The sequence below is a fragment of the Balearica regulorum genome, chromosome 1 (genome assembly GCF_011004875.1).
Source record: "Balearica regulorum gibbericeps isolate bBalReg1 chromosome 1, bBalReg1.pri, whole genome shotgun sequence".
NCBI lineage: Eukaryota > Metazoa > Chordata > Aves > Gruiformes > Gruidae > Balearica > Balearica regulorum.
The window spans coordinates 8,679,416-8,699,826 of NC_046184.1; the positions used below are offsets into that span (position 1 = coordinate 8,679,416).

General features: G+C 43.7%; 1 protein-coding gene across 3 annotated transcripts in view; it reads right to left on the reverse strand.

Moving 5' to 3' along the window:
- Positions 1–1,314: 1,314 nt before the first annotated feature.
- LOC104641010 (metabotropic glutamate receptor 3) overlaps positions 1,315–20,411 on the reverse strand; it is a 112,094-nt gene continuing 92,997 nt past the window's right edge. For all 3 annotated transcript variants that reach the window (XM_075770818.1, XM_075770735.1, XM_075770652.1), the window contains 3 exons: positions 18,003–19,069; positions 7,440–7,614; positions 1,315–1,862 (listed from right to left, as the gene is read on the reverse strand). In XM_075770818.1, coding sequence (XP_075626933.1) covers positions 1,789–1,862; positions 7,440–7,614; positions 18,003–19,069 — 1,316 coding nt within the window. In that variant the 3' untranslated portion in view covers positions 1,315–1,788. The remainder of the gene's footprint in view (positions 1,863–7,439; positions 7,615–18,002; positions 19,070–20,411) is intronic.

A 20,411-nucleotide genomic window follows, 5' to 3' on the forward strand; every position in this document is an offset into this window, starting at 1 on the left:
CCCCTACAGGAACCAAGCCCAGAACACTAGCCAATCCAGTGCTTGTGGAGAGAAAGAAGCTGAATGTAGGGCTCTGCATGTAATGTGGGCTGAGCAATACTTACTTTGAGGAAAGTCACACTGCCTGTGTAGCCAGTCACAGAAGCGTAGACATCAAGAGGTCTTTGCTGGTGGACATGTGGATGTCCAAAGAAAATAAGCGTCTATCTGCGAGTAGGAATTTTAAGAACCTGCATCTTTAATTGTTGCATTCAAAATAACAGCTACTTCCTTTGCTAGTGCAGCCCTAAGGGCTTGCACCTTTCTAGAAATATGTAAAAAAGCATATGCAAGTGCAGGAGAACTGGGCTCCAGAGAACTTACATACTGTTGGATATACATCTGTAGTGTCTGCCTTTCAAGCCTCAGTGGTGTTGCCTTTGAAGTCAATGAGAATTTTGCTATTGACCTCAGCTGGAATGAGATCAACGGGAACAAGCCCTTAGGTAAATATGCCCAGACACATTAATCAAAGGTGTGTTTGTTTCCTTAATGACTTATTGGACGCGGCAGAAGGGAGGATTTCAGATTGTTTCAATAGCATGAGGGCAGCTTTAAGACTGCAGTTATAAAAGCCAGACTTTAAAGGTATTTTGCAATTGTCTAAGTAGCTGGTAAGTGTGTCTTGAATCGTTTAGTTTGAATGCAAAGGTCACCCCAGAGATGTGTGTAAATGTCTCCTGGATTTCTCTTTTGATCTCTGTGTTTTTGCAGTGTTCCAATTACCTTTCACTGCACTGTTGATGCAGACAAACTGAACCAGCTTTGTTTTGGCTGGAGGTATAAAACAGTCTTAGCTAATTTTCTGACAGATTTTCTCCCATCTCTCTGCCAACCTAATCTAAAATCTCTTTGGTTTTTATATGCTACCAATCTATTGTGTGCATGACAGCATTAAGTTATGCCAAATGAGTGAGCCAGTGATCAAAAATTTTTTGTTAATAACTCATTGAGATGCAATTAGGCATTTTCACTTTTGGAAATTACGCTACATTTTAATAACAAAAAGAGCACTTGAGATGCTTTAAAAATATGCGCTCTTTTTTTGGTTTTGTTTTGTTTTGTTAAGGAGAGGGAATTTATGCTTTATCCTGACAAAGCATTCACCATAAGCACATATTATGTGATATGGATTTTGTAATACAGGCACACACCCATAGACAGATACGTGTGTGCACACACCAGTACTGCAGACATTTTATCCTTTTTACCTATCCTTATGCCTAGGGAAATGTAATGACCTTGAGGGAGGAAGAAACAAAAATGAAACCATGCTGAAAAACTTTTATCTTTTTATTATTGGTGCCTTTACATTAATACTGCTGTTTTGTGCTGAGAAAACCAATCTGTTACACGTAAGGTAACTGTAATATACAACATAGAAATGCAGTCTAAGTTAATTACAACGAGGAGCTACAAAAAAATTTCGTAGGAAAGAAGTCACCTAACATTGCAACTGTGCTTGCAACAAATCACTCCCTTACTGTAGGACTATGCACATTGTGAACCACGGTTATTTACATGTCCCTTACAACCGTTAACAACAGAAGGGCTAAAATCAGTCTAAAAAGTTCCAGAACATCACTATATACTGTACAATCCTCAAAAATAATTTATTACACCGTTTCTAAAAAAAGGTACTAGTTTTGTCTTGATTTCTTTTTTTTTCTGGTGTTTTCTGGAGAGCACAACATGTGCAAAATTTTGCCTAACAGTCTAAAAACTCAAGAACTGAACTGCAAGTCACAATCACAGAGATGAGGTGGTGGAGTCCAGAACTTCCCTTCCGTTGCAGACGGTCGGTACGTACATACTAGCAGATGCTGAAAGAGAAAGACAGGGGAAAATCAACCCACGGCAAAAAATTATAATTAGAATTTATGTTGATCTGGACTATCTCACCCAATTTAACCAACATGTCCAATGAAAAGTCACTGTACGTGACTGTGTCAGCAGTGGAGCTGATGGAGGTACTGCTTGCACTTCTACAAGGCGATTCAGATCTGAGGCTGGAGTATCCTCTGGAGGAACCTGGTTTCTCTTTGCTGACTATTGAGAACGCTTAGGGACTAAGCTTCTCCAAGAAGTGTCTGAATAAAATACATGAAATATTTTTGGATGATTCTGGGCCACTGGGTCTCACGTGACAGCACTTTGCATGTTAGTGTGAATTAATGTAGCTAGAGTGGTGCTAAGATATCCCCGTAGAATAAAAGGTGAACCTTTGGATTTTTCGTGTTTTATTGGCAAGAAATGCTAAGGTCTGATCCTTTGAGCTTTCACGTAATTGGAATGGACCTTCCTGAAATAAAAGATATGCATTTTTAAATTCAGGAGAGAATTCACTTCTGCATATTAGGACTGTGTGTTAATCTGCTTTTTAATTACCAAAAAAAAAAAAAAAAAAATTCCTATGTACATGTTGGATGGAGTGAAGAAATTTTTGAATAACTGAATTTGGAAGTAAGATTCTTTCTCACCTAATCCCAGAATATTTTCTGACCATAATATCCTTCATTTCTAGGAGCTCTGGACCAGGATTCAATATACATCCAGAGATGAGGGCCAGATTCTGATACCCTTGTCTACATTACCTAATATTTTACTCAACAGGTTTTCATTGCTTCAGTGATACGACAATTGAATCTGAGTCAGAATCTGTTTCTAAATGCATTTGTATTTTGACTGTAGGATATATTGCTATTCTGCTAAAGCCTTGTGGATTTTAATTTAAAAGCAAGCTGGTTTGTCCATCTTTGTTAAAATTATCAATTGGGCATCAGGAATATGTTTTCAGATGCTCTGTGACATCCCTGCTCATGGCACCATAAAGCTGTTTTTTGAAAGATACATTAGGTTAATGATAACAGTGACCCAGAGTAATGTGATGCCTTCATCAAAGAAAACACACAGCAAACAATGACTTCGTAAACTCAATCATCCAGTGTAAAAAGCAATTTATGCAGCTGACCAAGGGCATGCTCAGTCTTCCAAAACTGGTGCTGGCTACACTCAGTTGCAGACCAGCTCTCTGAAGACACTCAGCATCATTTTCAGAACAGATTATTCTTTCTTCAAATCATCTACTATTTCTAATTCTTTCATTGACCGAACAAATATTTTGTGGAAAACAGAACTGCTTTAACAAGAGAAATTTAAAGGCACCTATTAGACTAACCTACTACTCAGAGGTCAGGACATATTCCTGATAAACAGGAGAGCCAAGAATGAGCCCCTGCTCTGAATTAGGTAGATGGAGTTTTATCTTTCATGATCTGGGTATGTGTTCTGAGTCCCATATATGAAAGCAATCATTTGTAGGTAAAAGGGCATCATGCCTATGATTTTGGGAAAATTAGCCATCAGGTTTTGTATTCAGTTTTTAACTGGGTATAATATGGGAGCACATTGACCTGAAATTTTATTATTGTTGTTATTTTTATTTCTACTTATTTTTGGCAAATAGAAAAATCAATATTGCTTAGGAGACCTGATTCAAATCCCTGTTCTACTGCAGTATGACTACAGGCAAAATAATTTTGTTACTGTGAACATCAGTCACCCACCCAGAATGCTTTTAGCTTCAGGGTTTTTTTGAAGTCCAACATATTGAGCAGCATGAATAGATCAAATACTACAGTAACTGGGTCAGGAGGATGTCAAAGTTGGACAGAGAAATATGGTGGTAGGCAAGCAACAAGTGGCCTTGTGTTTTCAGTTCCCAGTCTTCCTCCACAGCACGTACCTCTCTTGTAGTGCTGAGAGGCAGTTGTTAACTCTGCCGGCTGGAGTAAAGCGTTCAGACTGAGTATCCAGCTCTCTCTGAGACTGAAAAAAAGATCTTGCTTTTCCTTACAGACCTTGGCAATGTTAATTGCTGGCCCTGCAGGGTTCTGGGTTTCACGTCATGTCTTACACCAGCAGCCAAGGGGTTTCCTGAAATATTGCTGGACCTGCTAGAGACGCTTCACCTCCATTTTGCCTTGTGTTGAGGCCAAAGAAAAACGTGTGACATGACCAGAAGTCTTGATTTGGCTGCAATTCATGCTTTTGATCTCCTCTTTCCTGGCTGTCTCTCATTTTGCTCAGATAATCCAAGGCAAAGAACAGGAGGTGAAATGCAAGAGCCCAGCACTGCTGTGGCACCTTGCAGCATGCCTACAGTCAGGAACAGGCAGATTCAAACTGCTGTCTGTGTGCCACTTCCTCTACTCATGCTCACAGTTGGACAACTGTGAGTTAATCATGTATAAAAGCCACATATCAAGGCTAGTTTGGAGCAAGGGCTGGGAAAATAAATTCTGAGAGAGAAAATTTTACCAGCCTGGCTATAAACAGCAGGTTCAATTCTTTCTCTGACCCCTGTTGAGCACACCTGGAGGAGCTCAAGTCTGTGTGCAGCTCTCCATGTGGACATAACTTGGATGAATCACACCTTCTGGGTGTAAAAGCTCAACCTGAATCATGTATGTGCTTAAATCAGTCCTAAGCTCCCTGGGAAGTTTTATGAGTGCTGACCTGCTACCTTATGGGAATACCTCTGCCAAGTCTATAAAGCAGGCCACAGGAAAATTGGGGAACATCTTGATGGGGGAAACACTACAGGGGAAGCAGAACTCACGCAGCATTGCCAAATATGAATTTTCAGATTCAAATAAATGTGTACAGATACATACGTTTCAAAAATTGTCATATATCTATATATACATATATCCTGCCTCTCTTCAGCTTAAATCTATATTCTTTTGTAGTCCAGACTTCAGCTGTCAAAATGGTCAAAGCTCAGTGCCTCCAAAATAAATTTCCTTCCTTTGCAGTCACGTATTCACTCCTACTTGTTTTCTGCAGAGCATGCATCTGTATTCAGATGACTACATGAGGTGGTCAATTTGGCTTTCATGACCATCACCACACTGCAGCTTATGTGGTTGACCGTTAACAAAGACCCTCCCTCCACTGCTTAGTTTTGGGATGTAGTTATGATACACATTTAGAGCTAACACTTAACACTACCCAAGAGCATCATCAGTGTCACTTACCTTTTCCCATAGTGTTTGGCCAGTTTTCACGGTTCAAGGAACTGTGTTAAAAACTGTCCATGAGTTACTTGCTGTTCATGACTCACTATACTCATGGCATTAATGACTGATGGAGTGAAGAGGTTGTGGCAGCCCTGAGATGCAATGGAAGTGAGAATCCATTGAGATAGGAAACACACTGCCCATTCGAGCAATTTGGGTACTCCTGTCTTCTAAAGCTCTGACAATGAACAAGAACTGGCTTTTCAGATGTTGCTGTTATTAGAATGCCCTGGAGCTAATTTTGATCAGTCTCATATTAAGCAGTTTCTGACTGATGAAAACATCATCAAGACCAAAATAAAAACAAGCTGACAGCTCCAGGACTCATGAGAGGAATACTTTAGACATGGATTAGAATTAATTTGCCTGACAACATTTTTGGAGCTTTATGAATGACTAAAGAGTTAAAAAAAAAAAAAAAAGAAAATTTATTCAAAATAATTTATCAAAAAATGGGAGTAAGCGAAAATTTTCCTTCTTAAAAAAAATGATGCTGTGATAGACAGTTAATTCTCAGTGTTATTTTCCCAAATAATTGTCCTAGATGGAAACTATAGGACTTTTTCCATAGTGTGTGATGGGCATTTTAGTCCTACTTCCAGGCCCAAGTCTTGCCATGGTCCAAGAAGACCAACAGCCTTTACTCAGCTAGGTGTAACCAGGAAAAATGTCCACCTTTCCAAACAATGAAGTAGCAGGAGATTGTAAGTCTAGATTTTTATGCTTTCCTTAAGTCTAAAAGCTATTAACAAAGCTGAAAAAGTAGGCTTTTAATATAAAGATGTGCAATAAGGATGTCTTTCAGTTGCATGCATGCTTGTGCACACACATGTATTATCTGGCCATTATAATAACAATAACAGATTCAAAAATGCAGTCCTGTACAAAAGTATCCATGAATCAAAATGGTTTCTGACTAAGCTTATTCCGTAGTATGAGAGAATTAAAAAACTTGGAAAGATCATTTACACAAAATTCAGAAGGGATGAAAATAATCTCATGGGACTTACCATTTTGTCAAGGGACCAAACTTCTAAAGGTCATTGGGAGACCATTGGTCTTGCAAATCCATCACTTTTGGGAGTGCTCGGCACTTAGGGCCATCTCATCTCTCTTGGTTTAAGTTTTCCAAAACATCAAGGAGATTTGAGGTTCTGGTGTCAGGGCTGGATGCAGTGCTGACTCTGATGCAATGGAGGATGTGTAGAGCCACATGGCTGCTCTCTTGTTAAGGGACCCTGGGCGTTCATGACACATTATGGTTCGGGGTGGGAAAGCCAGAGATGGCTAGGACCCCTTTATCTCCTAATCCCTGTCAATGTGATACACAGCAGGGTCCTAAGTTTCTTCCATGTTCTGCCTGAAATCTGAAGTGCCAAAGGTATCTAGCAAATTTTGAAATTTAAGTGATACTCAAAAACTTGAAGTTAGGTTAATGTGAACTTGCTGGCACACCTTGCTCTGTGTCCCCCCTTTCCTTTTTCTTATTCCTTGCCTCTTTATAGTTGTAGTGTACTTTTTCAATTAGCTTTCCATGTTAGACATGCTGTCCACAGAGATCTGTGAACAAGGCACTGTATGCTCCCATCCTTGACTAGTTAAGGTTGACAAGGAAAAAAACCCCAAAAACATACAGGTTACTTTTTTTTTTTAAAAAAAAAAATCCAAAAAAGTCTCAGAGCAACTCACACAGAAGAGGAGCGACAGGCTCAAAACAAAATCACAGATGTGAATCTGCTGGGGATGAGGAGATTGGAGATGAAGGAAAGGAGGGAGGCAGATGAGTTGTCCTTGCAACAGAGCACTGATTGCTTCTCCTGGCTGTGGCACTTACAAAGGGTATGGCTCACACTCAGCATACAGATACAGTTTATGGCATCTCTTGTATGCTTTTGCTGCAGACTTGGAGCCTTTCCTTATAATGCAGGCAATAAAAGCCATTGAGAGCACGCTGCATTGTGGCCCAGGTCCTGTCGGCATGTCATTTTGACAGGAATACCCCAGGGCAATCTGTTGCTGTCACTGCTGCAAGAGTGACAGAGAACGACGGGGTCTACTTGCTTTGTGCAGCAGGATGGAGTCAGAGCCCGCCAAAAGCTTTCTGCTGACTTCAGTGAGCTTCAGAGCGGGCTCTGAGCTGATTCCCATGGGAGGCTGATGAGTTCTTCTCTCCAGACACAAATGAAGTGATGCTTGCATAGGGGCACACAGCCCAGCCTATAAAGGTCTTTTTGTTTCTGGTAAAAAACACATCTTGTCTTTACCCAAACTCACCGCAATCCCACATCCTCATAGAAAGGTGGCGGTTTTGTTACTTACACTGGGAATAAGTGGTCCCGGTCCCACTGACACTGAACCTGTTGAGATGGAGTCTGTGAGTGACCACATTCTTCTGGGGCTGGAAGAGGATGATGTGCACTTTGGGTGCGAACAAGCAGCCCAGCACAACGAAGCCGCTCAGACTCACAGAGATGCACATGGTGGTGGTTTGCACCTAGGAGAGAGTGGGCGCAAAGCGCTGTGTTTCAGTATGTAAAGCTCTGAAATGCAGAATATTAGAAGCATTATCTACAACAGTAGGAACCACAGTCCTGGGGGTTTGCACTGGTACAGGCTTGCTTGAACATCTGTCGCATCCTTATCTTCCACAATCCTAGCATCATATGAGTGAGGTGCATGGTGCTGATAGTACCCTGTGTCTCTACATATCAGGGGGAGCTTGACTGAGCGTGTTCTCCCTCGGATTAGCACCGAAAGGATAGTTCTGCTCTCTTTCTCTCATCTCTCATCGTCTTGATTTCTAAATTAATCAGGAAATCCGCTGTAATGTCTGTCATGCAACAACTGGGCAAAGCTGTCTACAGTGGAAACCAGCTTGCACGTACTGTAATTTATGTGGTTATGTGCTTTATGTGGGTTAACATTAGATGCCTCATGTAGAGCATCCCTTTTGAAAAACAGTTTAGTCTCCAACTTCAATCCTGATCAGAGAACTTGAACAATCCCTTGCAGGAACATAGGTGTAATTTGGAGTAAACATAAGAGCTGGTGACATTTGTCAGACTGGGCCTGAAAGGTGCCCTGATTTTGAGACAGAAGTTTTTTGGGCTGAGAAATGCATTGTGTGTAAGGCTGCAGGATTTTAGAGTAGTTGCCTTTGGGGTATTTGTTAGTACAACTTTACTGGTACTATCTTTCTTCCTTTTTGTTCTATGGTATAACTAGGTGGCAGTTTACTGCCTCATTTTCAGTTTATATTCTTTTCTTTCAAGCAGATTCCTTAGTTAAGATGTTGAATTAAACTGCTTTAAACTCTACTGCTTAATTTGAATGATTATACATCCATGGCTCATTTTTCCTTAGTTACACTCCTGCAGTCCTTGGAGATTAGCCTTCTTCCACAGGAATGCTTCTCATACCTACTTGTCACAAATAATTGGTGCAAAACGAAAAATAGAGTAGGGAGTGGATTTTGTTGCTTTATGTATAAACTGAGCACCAAGTGCTTTGTCAGCAGTGAGTATAATTAATGTGATCTTGTAATAATCACTCTTTCCCCAAGGTAGCTGTGGCAAGCACCATGAAAAGGTACTCAGCTTTCATAAGATGAGTGAACATGGAAGACCCCACAGGGGCAGCAAGAGAAAGGGACACCTGAATGTTTCCAGCTGCACTTTGTCCTTCACTTCTTTGCATTTTGTCCACAGGGCTCTGCTCTCACTTCAGGGTGGGTATTGAACCAGGCACTGCACAGGTAAAACAGGACTGGGAATCTTCTTATAAAACAAGAATAAATGAAGGTAGTAGTTTCAAGTGCTCTTCACTAACAAAGCCCTCCTCCCTACCCTGCTCTGCTAGGGTTTGTGCTCAGCTGTGCTGACATAATTATAGACTCAATCGATGAAATGATTTGGGTTAAAAATAGCCCAATCCCACAGGGTTCCTTTTAACCCAGGTCACTTAATGGTTCACTGTGTAACTTGGCCTCTGGTGTGCTGGTACAACAGAGGCTGTCCTGCTGGACCTGGCAGGAATGACTGGCAGGGGGGCAAGCTCCTTGAGCCAGAATTACCCCTAAAGCAAATGCAGGGAGAAACTGTCTAAACAGTAGGAATTTTGGACACCTCATTTCATTATAACCAGATTAACATTCAGACTTTTCCCTTCCAGTGTTATTGCTTTTGTCTAAGGTGATCAGGTTGAAAATGCCTTTAAATGTGCTAGATGTCAGGGCTGCTGTGAATTTATGTTATGTGTGCTTATTTAATCGTATCAGGTTTCACTGTATCTTTGATTCTGAAATCAGTGTGGACCTCTGCATGAACATCAATGGCATCGGAGAAATCTATCTTTTCCAGGAGCTATCCTTTACATTTTTGACAGTGCAGCTAACGGAGTCAGCCACCAAACGCAACTGTTTGCAAAGCAGTTTCTGGCCTCTGCTTTGGGATCCTCTAGACCTTCTGGGAACAACTTCTGGGATCATTAAAGGACTCATGGGAACACTTTGAGGAATGTCAGGGTACCTTACTGCTGTTGGGAGAGGACCGCTGCAGGAGGCTGTGACTTCTAGCAACCTCCATCAGCTCCTAAGCAGCTCTGTCAGTTGTCCTTGACCAGCTTTTGTCCGAGCTGACTCTTGGTTAGGTAAGGTTTGGCATTCTTGTTGCAGGTGCTGGGAAGAGCCCTCTGAAGGTGCTGGACAGCTAACATGTTCATCACTATGCAGAAATGTGCACAGAAGAGGGCTGAAAATTTTGCTGAATGCTGTGTTTGCGTGCAGAGCAAGGGGGATGCCACAGGGCATGGTTCCCAATGCCTGCAGGGGCAACTATCCCTGGCATATCAGGATTGACCAAAACTGAGCTCCCAAGGGAGGATGCAGCTCTGCAGCCTTGGAGTTGCAGGGATGCCCGAAGCCTTTCATCGGGGCTGAGGGAGCTGTTCTCCTTTTCTGCAGGAGATGTGGAAGATTTCTCTTGCCATGTTAAAGAGCTATGGGAGGAGGTCAGCAGACTTTACAGCATCAGACATGATGAGAATAAGGTGGACTTGATCTTCTCTGACACTTTGCAGGTACAAGAACCTGGCCTGTACTAGAGAAGAACAAAGCAGACTATGTTTCTTGAGTTGGGAAATGGAGGCTCCCATGATGATGAAGGCTGGAAGTCTGTGACTTGTTGCAGCAGGCAGATTGTGGAATCATAGAATGGTTTGGGTTGGAAGCGACCTCAAAGATCATCTAGTTCCAACACCCCTGCCATGGGCAGGGACACCCTCCACTAGACCAGGTTGCCCAAAGCCCCATCCAACCTGGCCTTGAACACTTCCAGGGATGGGGCATCCACAGCTCCTCTGGGCAACCTGTGCCAGTGCCTCACCACCCTCATCATAAAGAATGTCTTCCTAATATGTAATCTAAATCTTCCCTCCTTCAGCTTAAGGCCATTCCCCCTTGTCCTATCACTCCATGCCCTTGTAAACAGTCCCTCCCCAGCTTTCTTGTAGGCCCCTTTAGGTACTGGAAGGCTGCTCTAAGGTCTCCCCAGAGCCTTCTCTTCTCCAGGCTGAACAACCCCAATTCTCTCAGCCTGTCTTCATAGGAGAGGTGCTCCGGCCCTCTGATCATCTTCATGGCCCTCCTCTGGACTCACTCCAACAGCTTCATGTATTTCTTGTACTGGGGCCCCCAGAGCTGGATGCAGTACTCCAGGTGGGGTCTCGCAAGAGCGGAGTAGAGAGGGAGAATCCCCTTCCCTCGACCTGCTGGTCACGCTTCTTGTGATGCAGCTCAGGATACAGTTGGCTTTCTGGGCTTCAAATGCACATTGCTGGATCAAGTTGAGCTTCTTGTCCATCAGTATGCCGAAGTCCTTCTCCTCAGGGCTGCTGTCAATCCATTCTCCATGGAGTCTATATTTGTGCTTGGGATTGCCTTGACCCATGTGCAGGACCTTGCACTTGGCCCTGCTGAACTTCATGCGGTTTGCCTGTCAAGGTCCTTCTGGATGGCATCCCTTCCCTTCAGTGTGTCGAGGAATGCCACTCGTCACTGGTCTCCACTTCGACATTGAGCTGTTGACCGCAACTCTTTGAGTGCAACCATCCAGCCAATCACTTATTCACCGCGTGGTCCATCCATCAAATCCATGACTCTCCAATTTAGAGGCAACGATGTCATGCGGGACAGTGTCAAATGGTTTGCCCAAGTCCAGGTAGATGACATCAGTTGCTCTTCCCTTATCCACCAACACTGTAAACCTGTGGTAGAAGGCCACCAAATTTGTCAGGCACAATTTGCCCTTAGTGAAGCCATGTTGGCTGTCACCAGTCACCTCATTATTTCCCATCTGCATTAGCATAGTTTCCAGAAGTTTCTACTCCATGATCTTGCCAGGCACAGTGGTTTAACTGAGCAGCCTGTAGTTCTCCGAGTCTTCATTTTTTCTCTATTTAAAAATGGGAGTTATGTTTCCCCTTCCCATGACTTCTCAAATATGATGGATAGTGGCTTAGCAACTTCATTCACCAGTTCCCTCAGGAGCCATGGATACATCTCAACTTCTGCACCTTCAGGTTCCTTAGATGGTCTTGAACCTGATCTTCATCCTCCCAGTCCCTGCCTTTGCTGTGTGAGGCTTGGGTGGTGTGGCTAGGACACTTGCCAGTGAAGACTGAGGCAAAAAAGTCATTGAGAACTTCAGTCTTCACCATAGCTGGGGTAACCAGGTCTCCAGTTTCCTTCCCTAAAGGGCCCATATTTTCCCCAGTCTTCCTTTTATCACTGACATACCTATAAAGCTCTTCTTGACGTCCCCGGCCAGATTTAACCCTGTCAGGGCTTTAGTTTTCCTAACTCAATCCCTGGCTGCTTGGGCAGTTTCTCTATATTCCTCCCAGGTTACCTGCCCTTGCTTCCACCCTCTGTAGGATTCCTTTTTGTGTCTGAGTTTGTCCAGGAGCTCCTTGTTCATCCATGCAGGCCTCCTGGTGTTTTTGCCTGACTTCCTCTTTGTTGGGATGTATAGCTCCTGAGCTTGGAGGAGGTGATCCTTGAACCTGCTATCTTGGGCCCCTCTTCCTTCCAGGGCTTTGTCTTATGGTACACTACCAAGCAGGTCCCTGAAGAGGCCAAAGTCTGCTCTCCTGAAGTCCAGGGTAGTGAGCTTGCTGTGCGTCCTCCTCGCTGCCCTGAGGACCTTGAACTCCACCATTTCATGGTCACTGCAGCCAAGGCTGCCCTTGAGCTTCACATTCTTCACCAGCCCCTCCTTGTTAGGGAGAACAAGGTCTAGCATGGCACCTCTCCTTGTTGGCTCCTCTATCACTTAGAGAATGAAGTTATCATGAACACATTCCAGGAACCTCCTGGACGGCTTATGCCCTCCTGTGTTGTCCCTTCAATAGGTATCAGGGTGGTTGAAGCCCTCCATGCGGATCAGGGCTTGTGAATGTGAGGCTGCTCCTATCTGTCTATAGATGGCCTCATCTGCTCAGTCTTCCTGGTTGGGTGGCCTGTAGCAGACCCCCGCTATGATGTCACCTGTCCCTGCCCTCCCTTTAATCCTGACTCACAAGTTCTCAGTCTGGTCCTCATCCATCCCCAGGCAGAGCTCCATGCACTCCAGCTGGTCATTGAGATAGAGGGTGACACCCCCTCCTCGTCTGCTCTGCCTGTCCTTCCTAAAGATAATAGTCAGTGGACTGTATGAGGCTTGGTATTCTCTCGGTGTCATCCCTGATCCGAGCCCTGGTAAGCAGCACACCTCCCTGGAGACTCCGTCAGGTAGGCAGATGGGTACTTCTGTACCTCTCAGAAGAGAGTCGCCTACTGCTGTCACCCGTTGCCTTTTCTTACTTGCACTGGTTGTTACATGGGGCGCAGACCAGGTTGCCTTAGCTCCAGCATCTCTCCTCATGTGGTGGGTCTTTCCTCTTCAGTCTGCAGAGCAGTGAAGCAGTTTTGCAAGGGCACCTCAGGCTTCTGGGGAAGTCTCTTCCTCCTCCTGGTCCTTGCTGTCGCAAGCTTCCACTCTTCTGCATCATTGGCCCCCCTCCCTTCTGTGTGTGCCGGTGGGGGAGTTTTTGTCTGTCTGGCCATGAGCTGTGGGTGTGCTGCAGACTGTGCTTGGAACCAGCTATCTCACTCCTTCTTGGCTCCCTGATGTTACACAGCCTTCTCACTGCTGCCTGCAGCTCAGCCACCTGCTGCAGGAGGTCCTCCACCTGGGCACACCTTCTGCAGGTAAGTCTGCCTTGGGGCTCAGGTAGGATGGGTGCCCTTGGCCTGTCACAGGACGGTGCCCAGTTGCTGGGTTATGTGTACTTTGAGTCTCCCACCTGGCCAGTGGAATGTCCCTCCTTCGAAGAGGCACCCCTCCTGCATGCCCTCCTGCGTCAACTACCACATCGACTGCCGTGTCAATTGCCACGTCACACCCTGGCTGCTGCCCCATGCCCTGTTTGTCCGCTCTGGTCATGGCGCTCCTGGCCCATTGCGCTTCCTGGGCTGCCCTTTGTAGGTGTGGGGTGGCCATCATGGCTCTGGCAATGCCCAGGCCCCATCAGCATCTCCCAGGAGAGCTGCTGGCTCCTGGAGGGTCTCTCCGCTCCCCTGGCATTTCCCTGCCTCAGGAAAACCACCAGTGCACCAAGACCTGGTGCTCCACTGCAGGCCAGGCTGGATCCAGAGCAGCCTCAGTGACTGGCTCCTGCTCTCCTTACCAACCTGCAATTACAGCATGGCTGCCATTACAGCATAGGGCAGTGCGCTGGTAGCAGGGCAAGGAGACGGGGTTGCACTCTGTGTGAGAGAGCAGCAGGAGTGAATGGAGGTCTGCCTGGCAATGGGTCTTGAGCCACCTGATAGATTACGGGTCAGGATTAGCGGGCAGAACAAAGTGGACAACATTGTGGTGGGTGTCTGCTATAGACCACATAATCAGGAAGAAGTAGGTGAGGCTTTTTTCAGACAACTGGGAGAAGTCTTGCATTTGCAGGCCCTGGTGTCCTTGGAACAGTTCAACCTGCCTGATACCTGCTGGATGGACAACACAGCAGGGCAGAGGCAATGCAGGAGGGTTTTGGAGCACACTGAAGTCAACTTCCTAAAAAGGTGACTGAGGAACTGATGAAGGAAGATGCTCCTCATGATCTCATAAACAAGCAAGAACTTGTCAGGAATGTGACAGGCAGGGAAAGCTTTGGCTGCCACAACCAGCAAATGGTGGAATTCAGGATCCTGAGAGAAGGAAGCAAGGCAAAAAGTAGGATCGCCACCCTGCAGAGCAGGTTGACCTGTTCAGGCATCTTTTTGGAAGAATACCATGGGATATGGTCCTGGAGAGAAGAGAGGTCCAGGAGGCCTGGCTGTTTTTCAAGAATTGCCTCACCCAAGGTTAAGAATGGCCCATCCCAATGGTGAGGAAATCAAGTAAATGTGGCAGGAGGCTTGCATGGAGGAGCAGTGTCTGCCAGTAGTCAGTATGGATTTACACAGGGGAAATTATACTTAACCAATGTGTTAGACTTCTACTTAGACTTGGTGGATGATGACAGAGTAGTTAATATTATTAAATTTGTCTTTGTAAGGCTTTTCACACTGTCTCCTGTAACATCCTCTCTGACAAGCTGATGAAGTACAGGCTAGATAAGTGGGCAGTGAGCTGAATGGAAAACTGGCTGAACTGCTGAGCTCAAAGGATTGAGATTGTGGCACAAAGTCCAGCCAGAGGCCACTTACTAGTTGTTCCAGGGGTTGATATTAGGACCAATGCAGTTTAACATCTTCATTAACAACCTGGGTGCTGGGGCAGATTGAACCCTCAATAGCTTTGAAGATGATACCGAAGTGGGATAGTCGTTGATACAGTAGATAGCTGTGCTGCCATCCAGAGCTACCTTGACAAGCTGGAGAAATGGCATCACAGGAACCTCATGAAGTTCAAAAAAAGGAAAAACAGAGTCCTGCACCTTGGGAGTAACAACCCCAGACACCAGTAGATGCTGGGGGCTACCCAGCTGGAAAGCAGCTTTGCAGAGAAAGTCCTGGTGGGACAAGTAGATCGTGAGCCAACAATGCGCCCTTGCAGCAAAGAGGGCCAATGGCCTCCTGGGCTGCATTATACAGAGTGTTGGCAGCAGGTCAAGGGCAGTGATCTTTCCCCTCTGCTCAGCACTGGTGAGGCACATCTGGGGTGCTGAGCCCAGCTCTGGGCTCGTCACTACAAGAGAGACATGAACATACTAGAGGAAGTGCAGCAAAGGGCCATGGAGATGATTAAGGGACTGGAACAATCTGTCATATGAGGAGAAGCTGAGAGAGCTGGGACTGTTCAGCTTGGAGAAGAGAAGGCTCAGGAGGATCTTATCATTGCATATATATACCTTGTGGAGGAGAAAAGAAACAGGAGCTAGACTTTTCCTAGTGGTACCCAGAAAAGAGGCCATGGCACCAACCAAAATACAGGAAATTTTGATTAAACATAAGAAAATTGTTAAGATGGTCAAACACTGGTACAGGTTGCCCAAAGAGATTGTGGAGTCTCTATCCTTGGAGATATCCAAACCCTGACTGGACACAGCCTTGAGTGACCTGCTGTAGATGACTTGGCTTTGAGCAGGGGAGGTAGGACAAGACAATCCCCAGAGGTCCTTTTCAACCTTGGTGATTATGTGAAGACATGTTGTGTGTGGAAAAATCCCACAGCTGACATCATGATTGAATCACCAAGAGCTCTACTGTAAACCCTTCCCCCAGAATTCCTTTTGCTGTTAAAATTTATTTAATTCAGGGACAAGAGACTGATCATGCCAATACAAGCAAGCTTTATCTAACAGAAAAAAAGAATGTATGTACTGGAGGCATAGCTATACCATAAGTCCTTCTCATAGCAGAGAAGGCCTTAACCAAATAGCAGGGTTATTTGGTGGGTGAATCTGTAAGACATACAGTAATATGACATCCCAGCATATCTAACATTGTCTGGCACCTGTTGTATAGGGTTCATACAGGGACATTTCTGATTCAGGATTGGTAGGAATGTATACTACATTGAACTACTTTTTTTTTGTTTGTTCTTTAACTACTATGGTGGGGCCAACACCAAATCTTTGGATATATTTCCAAGGCCTCTCTCTTTTTTTTTTTTAGAAAGATGAGTCCTAAGTGATGTTTGTGCTTAATGATAAAATCTCAAGCCAGTCAACATTCTTTTTTTTTTCATTGCTACAATTATGTTTCTAAGGTTGTTTATTGGGGATGCCACCAGTATTGGTCTACATTAGGATGGCACGGGTTGATTCAGAGTCAACATGTAACACTGCATGGAAATTAAACATGGGCTTTTCAAAGGAGCCCCAGAAGTGGAGACATCTAGGACAGGATTTTCAAAAAACTCCTGACATGTCATGAAAGTATCAAAAAAGGTGTTAAAAGCATTTTCTGTCAATTTGGCAGGACTCAAGTTGGCTTACTTGGAACCTTGCATTTAAATTAAATGCCTATGGGTGGTTTTGAAAATTCCACTCAGGAGATAAGGCTGAAAAATGATGCTTGAGCAATCAAGTCATGCTCTTCTTGACCATTAGTGTCTGTGCTGCCCACTCATGTGACTGTCTGCGCTGATATTACCCTCCTTCTGTGTCTATCTTCCTGATTACTTTGGGTGTCCAGAGCTGTTCCCCAGTGCCTTCCTTAAACTTTTCCTTCATTAGCTTCAATCCATTACTCACCATTCTAATTTCTCTTGAGACTGAATAATCCCTTTCTCTCTTTTTGTTGCCTTGAAATTATTTATAGTCTGCGATCACGTCTCCCTGGGTTTACTCTTGTCTAGACTAAATATATTTAGCTCTTTTACTGTCACTCCGTGTGTCTTACTGCGTCGTTTGTTATCTATCCTTGTTTTCTTGAGGTTTGCAGTACCTTTCCTAAGCTGAGAAAAATAATACTAAATATACTGTTCCAGGCTGTTACACCAAAAGTATGTTAAATGACATTATTAGCTCCACAGTTTTACATGCTATTTCATGTACATACTACTGGTTATAATACCAACCTAAGTTAGTCTGCTACCTTTCTTCTGGGCAGAAAGTTGAATTAATTCACTGCAAACTGCTGTAAGGGCCAACTCCAGCAGTCATTTCTCACATCATAATAACTGTGAGATTTCTAGTGGAGCAAATCTGAATCTTTTTCTGAGGCAATTTTCTTCTGTCCAAAAATATGATTTTATTGAACTTTAAGCTTTGCAACACTATATGACAACTTAAACAATTTAATTTTTTTTAGGTTTGTTGGTGAAGGCTGACCAATATTTTCTGCTCAGTGAGGTATGTGCTTTGTCCCCTATAAAATGTAGAAAGAATAAAAAGTTCTGTATTCAAGCATAACATTAGTTGGTTTTTTTAAACAACTCTGTTTTCTTATCTTTTTTATTTAGAAGAAAATAACCTGTTTGGATGGCAGATTCTTTTACAGGAGACGACTAGTTTGTTCAGTTTTTAATTTAAGGCCCACCTCCACCAAAAAATGGATTATGACTCATTCTAACTCATGATCTACTAGGTTTTTCTGTTAGGACTATGACTTCACATACTGATGTACCAGTATGAATACTTTATCTATATTCTATCGCTCTAACATGATCAGACTCATAGTGCTAATCCCTTCCACCTCCAACTGTACATACTCAGTTTGAAATGAGACCATCTTTCTTAGAGATAAACAAAAATTTTGTAATATGCTTAGGTGGACATTAACGTTGAAACAGAGCAAGGGATCCAGGGGACAAAAGAAGTGAAAGAAGCTTTTAGTGAATGATGACACGGTCCTCTAAAGTGATGTACATGATTTATGGAAACAGGTATCCAAAGACTTACTCTGTAGTCACTGGATGTCACATAAAATATGGGGAGAAAGGCCAGCCAAATGATGCACGTTGTGTACATTGTGAAACCGATAAACTTGGCTTCGTTGAAATTCTCTGGACATTTTCTTGTTTTGAAGGCATATACAGTGCATAAGACTACGAGGATTACATCATATGTTAAGGAGATTAACATACTGGAATCTTTGACATTGCATTTCAATATGACAGTCTCTCTCTTCTCAGGAAGAGTGTACCGCCTGGTGCCAGGGGCCTCCAAGATAAGCCACACGGACACCACCACAATCTGTACCAAAATGAGGCTCAGGCAGATGAAGACCTGAGAGCTGGGGCTGATGAACTTAGGCCTTTGAGCACCGTTCTTTACACCATCAAATATTCTGGCTATGCAGTTTGTTTTTGTCAGAAGGGCAGAGTAGCAGACAGCAAAGGAACTTCCTAGCCCCAAACGACGCAGGGTGCAGATAGCTGGAGAAGGCTTGGCTATGAAGAAGAAAGTCATGCTGTAAGACAGGAAGACCCCAAAGAGCAATATGTAGCACAGTTCACGGCCAGAGGCTTTGACCAGGGGGGTATTGTTGTGCTTGATGAACACTGCAATGACCATAAAAGTACAAATAAAGCCCAGGCATGCAATGGTAACGGGACCTATTGCCCAAGCATCTTCCCACTTGATGTAATCTTCTGGTAAGTCATAACAGCCAGTCAGGTCAGCTGTGGGCCATTTTCCAGGTCCACAGTCCGCACAGGTAAATTCATCAGCCAGGTACTCATAGGTTTCACAGGGAATACAAATCCAACAGCAGACATCTCCTGGTTGCATATTCTTCATCTCGTTAGGAGCACAGGGGTCACTGCATTGGGAGATGGGGACAGAGCTCCTGGACCAGTGGATAGAGTCTACATCAAGTGACAAGGTTTCTGCCCAGTGACCAACCTTCACATAGGAGTATCTGCCTCCAGTGTACTGGAAATTAAACACGTTGTATCGTCCTATCCCATCTCCATAGGCATCAAATTTGACCATACTGTCAGCGGCATTGGGAGGGTTGAATGGAGCTGTGGGAAAAAAAAAGAAAGAGAAAAAGGAATATTATTATCAAAACAGCAGATGACTTTTTTTTATCCTTTTGGCAAGCACAGACATGAGACACCTTATAGAATCCAATTCAAGTGCCAACAGGTAAGTTGAGAGGTCTAGATCTGTCTAATTTTTGAACTTGGAAGAAGAAAAGAACTCAGATAATAAAACTCTATTTCACTTTACTGCATGAGAAATATTTGTAAATGTGGAGAGTTACATTAGATTACCAATGTCCTTACTTTTTTTGGACATTTGTATCACTGGATACAAACTAATTCTCCCATTATTTCCCCCAGTATGCCCAACTGCTACCTTTCACATGTTCTCTTGAAAGAAAAAGGTCTGCTTCTAACTGAGACTCAGCATTATTTGGTGAAATTCGGCTGTCATTATATAAGGAAATTCAAATGGTGAGATCAATAAACATCAGTTTTGAGGCCAGCCACCTGAAATGTGATTCAATAGAGGATTCATTTTGAAGATGATGGAGAAGTAACTATGAAGTCCTCAACAGTTTCTTACTATGTCTTTTTCACTTCTCCCTGTGTTGTAGGAAGCTTTGAATCCCTTCCGTTTTGCTTCAATTTTACCAGTTTCTGATATTTCTTGTCTGGTATGAGGTTCCCAGCATGTGCTGCTTTGGTCCTACACCTTGTTTGGGGAATAGATAAAAAAAAAACACAAAATGGATCTGTGACCTTCTGTGAAATCAATATTGTAACACTTCCAACTGGTAAGCTCTGGAGAGTTTTTGTTTTTTCCTGCAGCTGAGGCTCATGCAGGGAATGAAGAAATATTAAAAATGTAGGAGGATATTTCATTTACTATGTGATTTATTGGTATTTGCTGTAGCATCAAAGGTGAATAGCTTTATAGGCAGGAAGCAAAAGGGTTTGTTGGTTTTTTTTTTTTTTTGCCATTGATGAGCAATAACGGTGATTTCATTCCCCAGTGTCTTTGGTTACAGAAGTGGTTCCACTATCATTGCTGGAATAAATCTTTGTTCCTGCATCTGCGCCCATGCTGTGCTTGAGCATGAGCAACGCCATATAAGGATGTAATATCTTCCTCCACTTCAACCTCCAGATACTTTGGATTTCTTGCAGTAGATGTACTTAGCTTCCATAAAGCACTGGGGCTAAATTCTTTCACCTTTATTCCTTACCTTATTTTGCAGTACTTCGACTAAGGTTGGAGGGTTAGTGCACAACCTGCACCTCCCCAGGTGCTGGACTTGGAGTGCTTCTTTCCCAACTTTCTACTTATCTTAGGGCAAGGATGGAAGATAATTCATGCCCATCTATAGTCTCTTCTGGG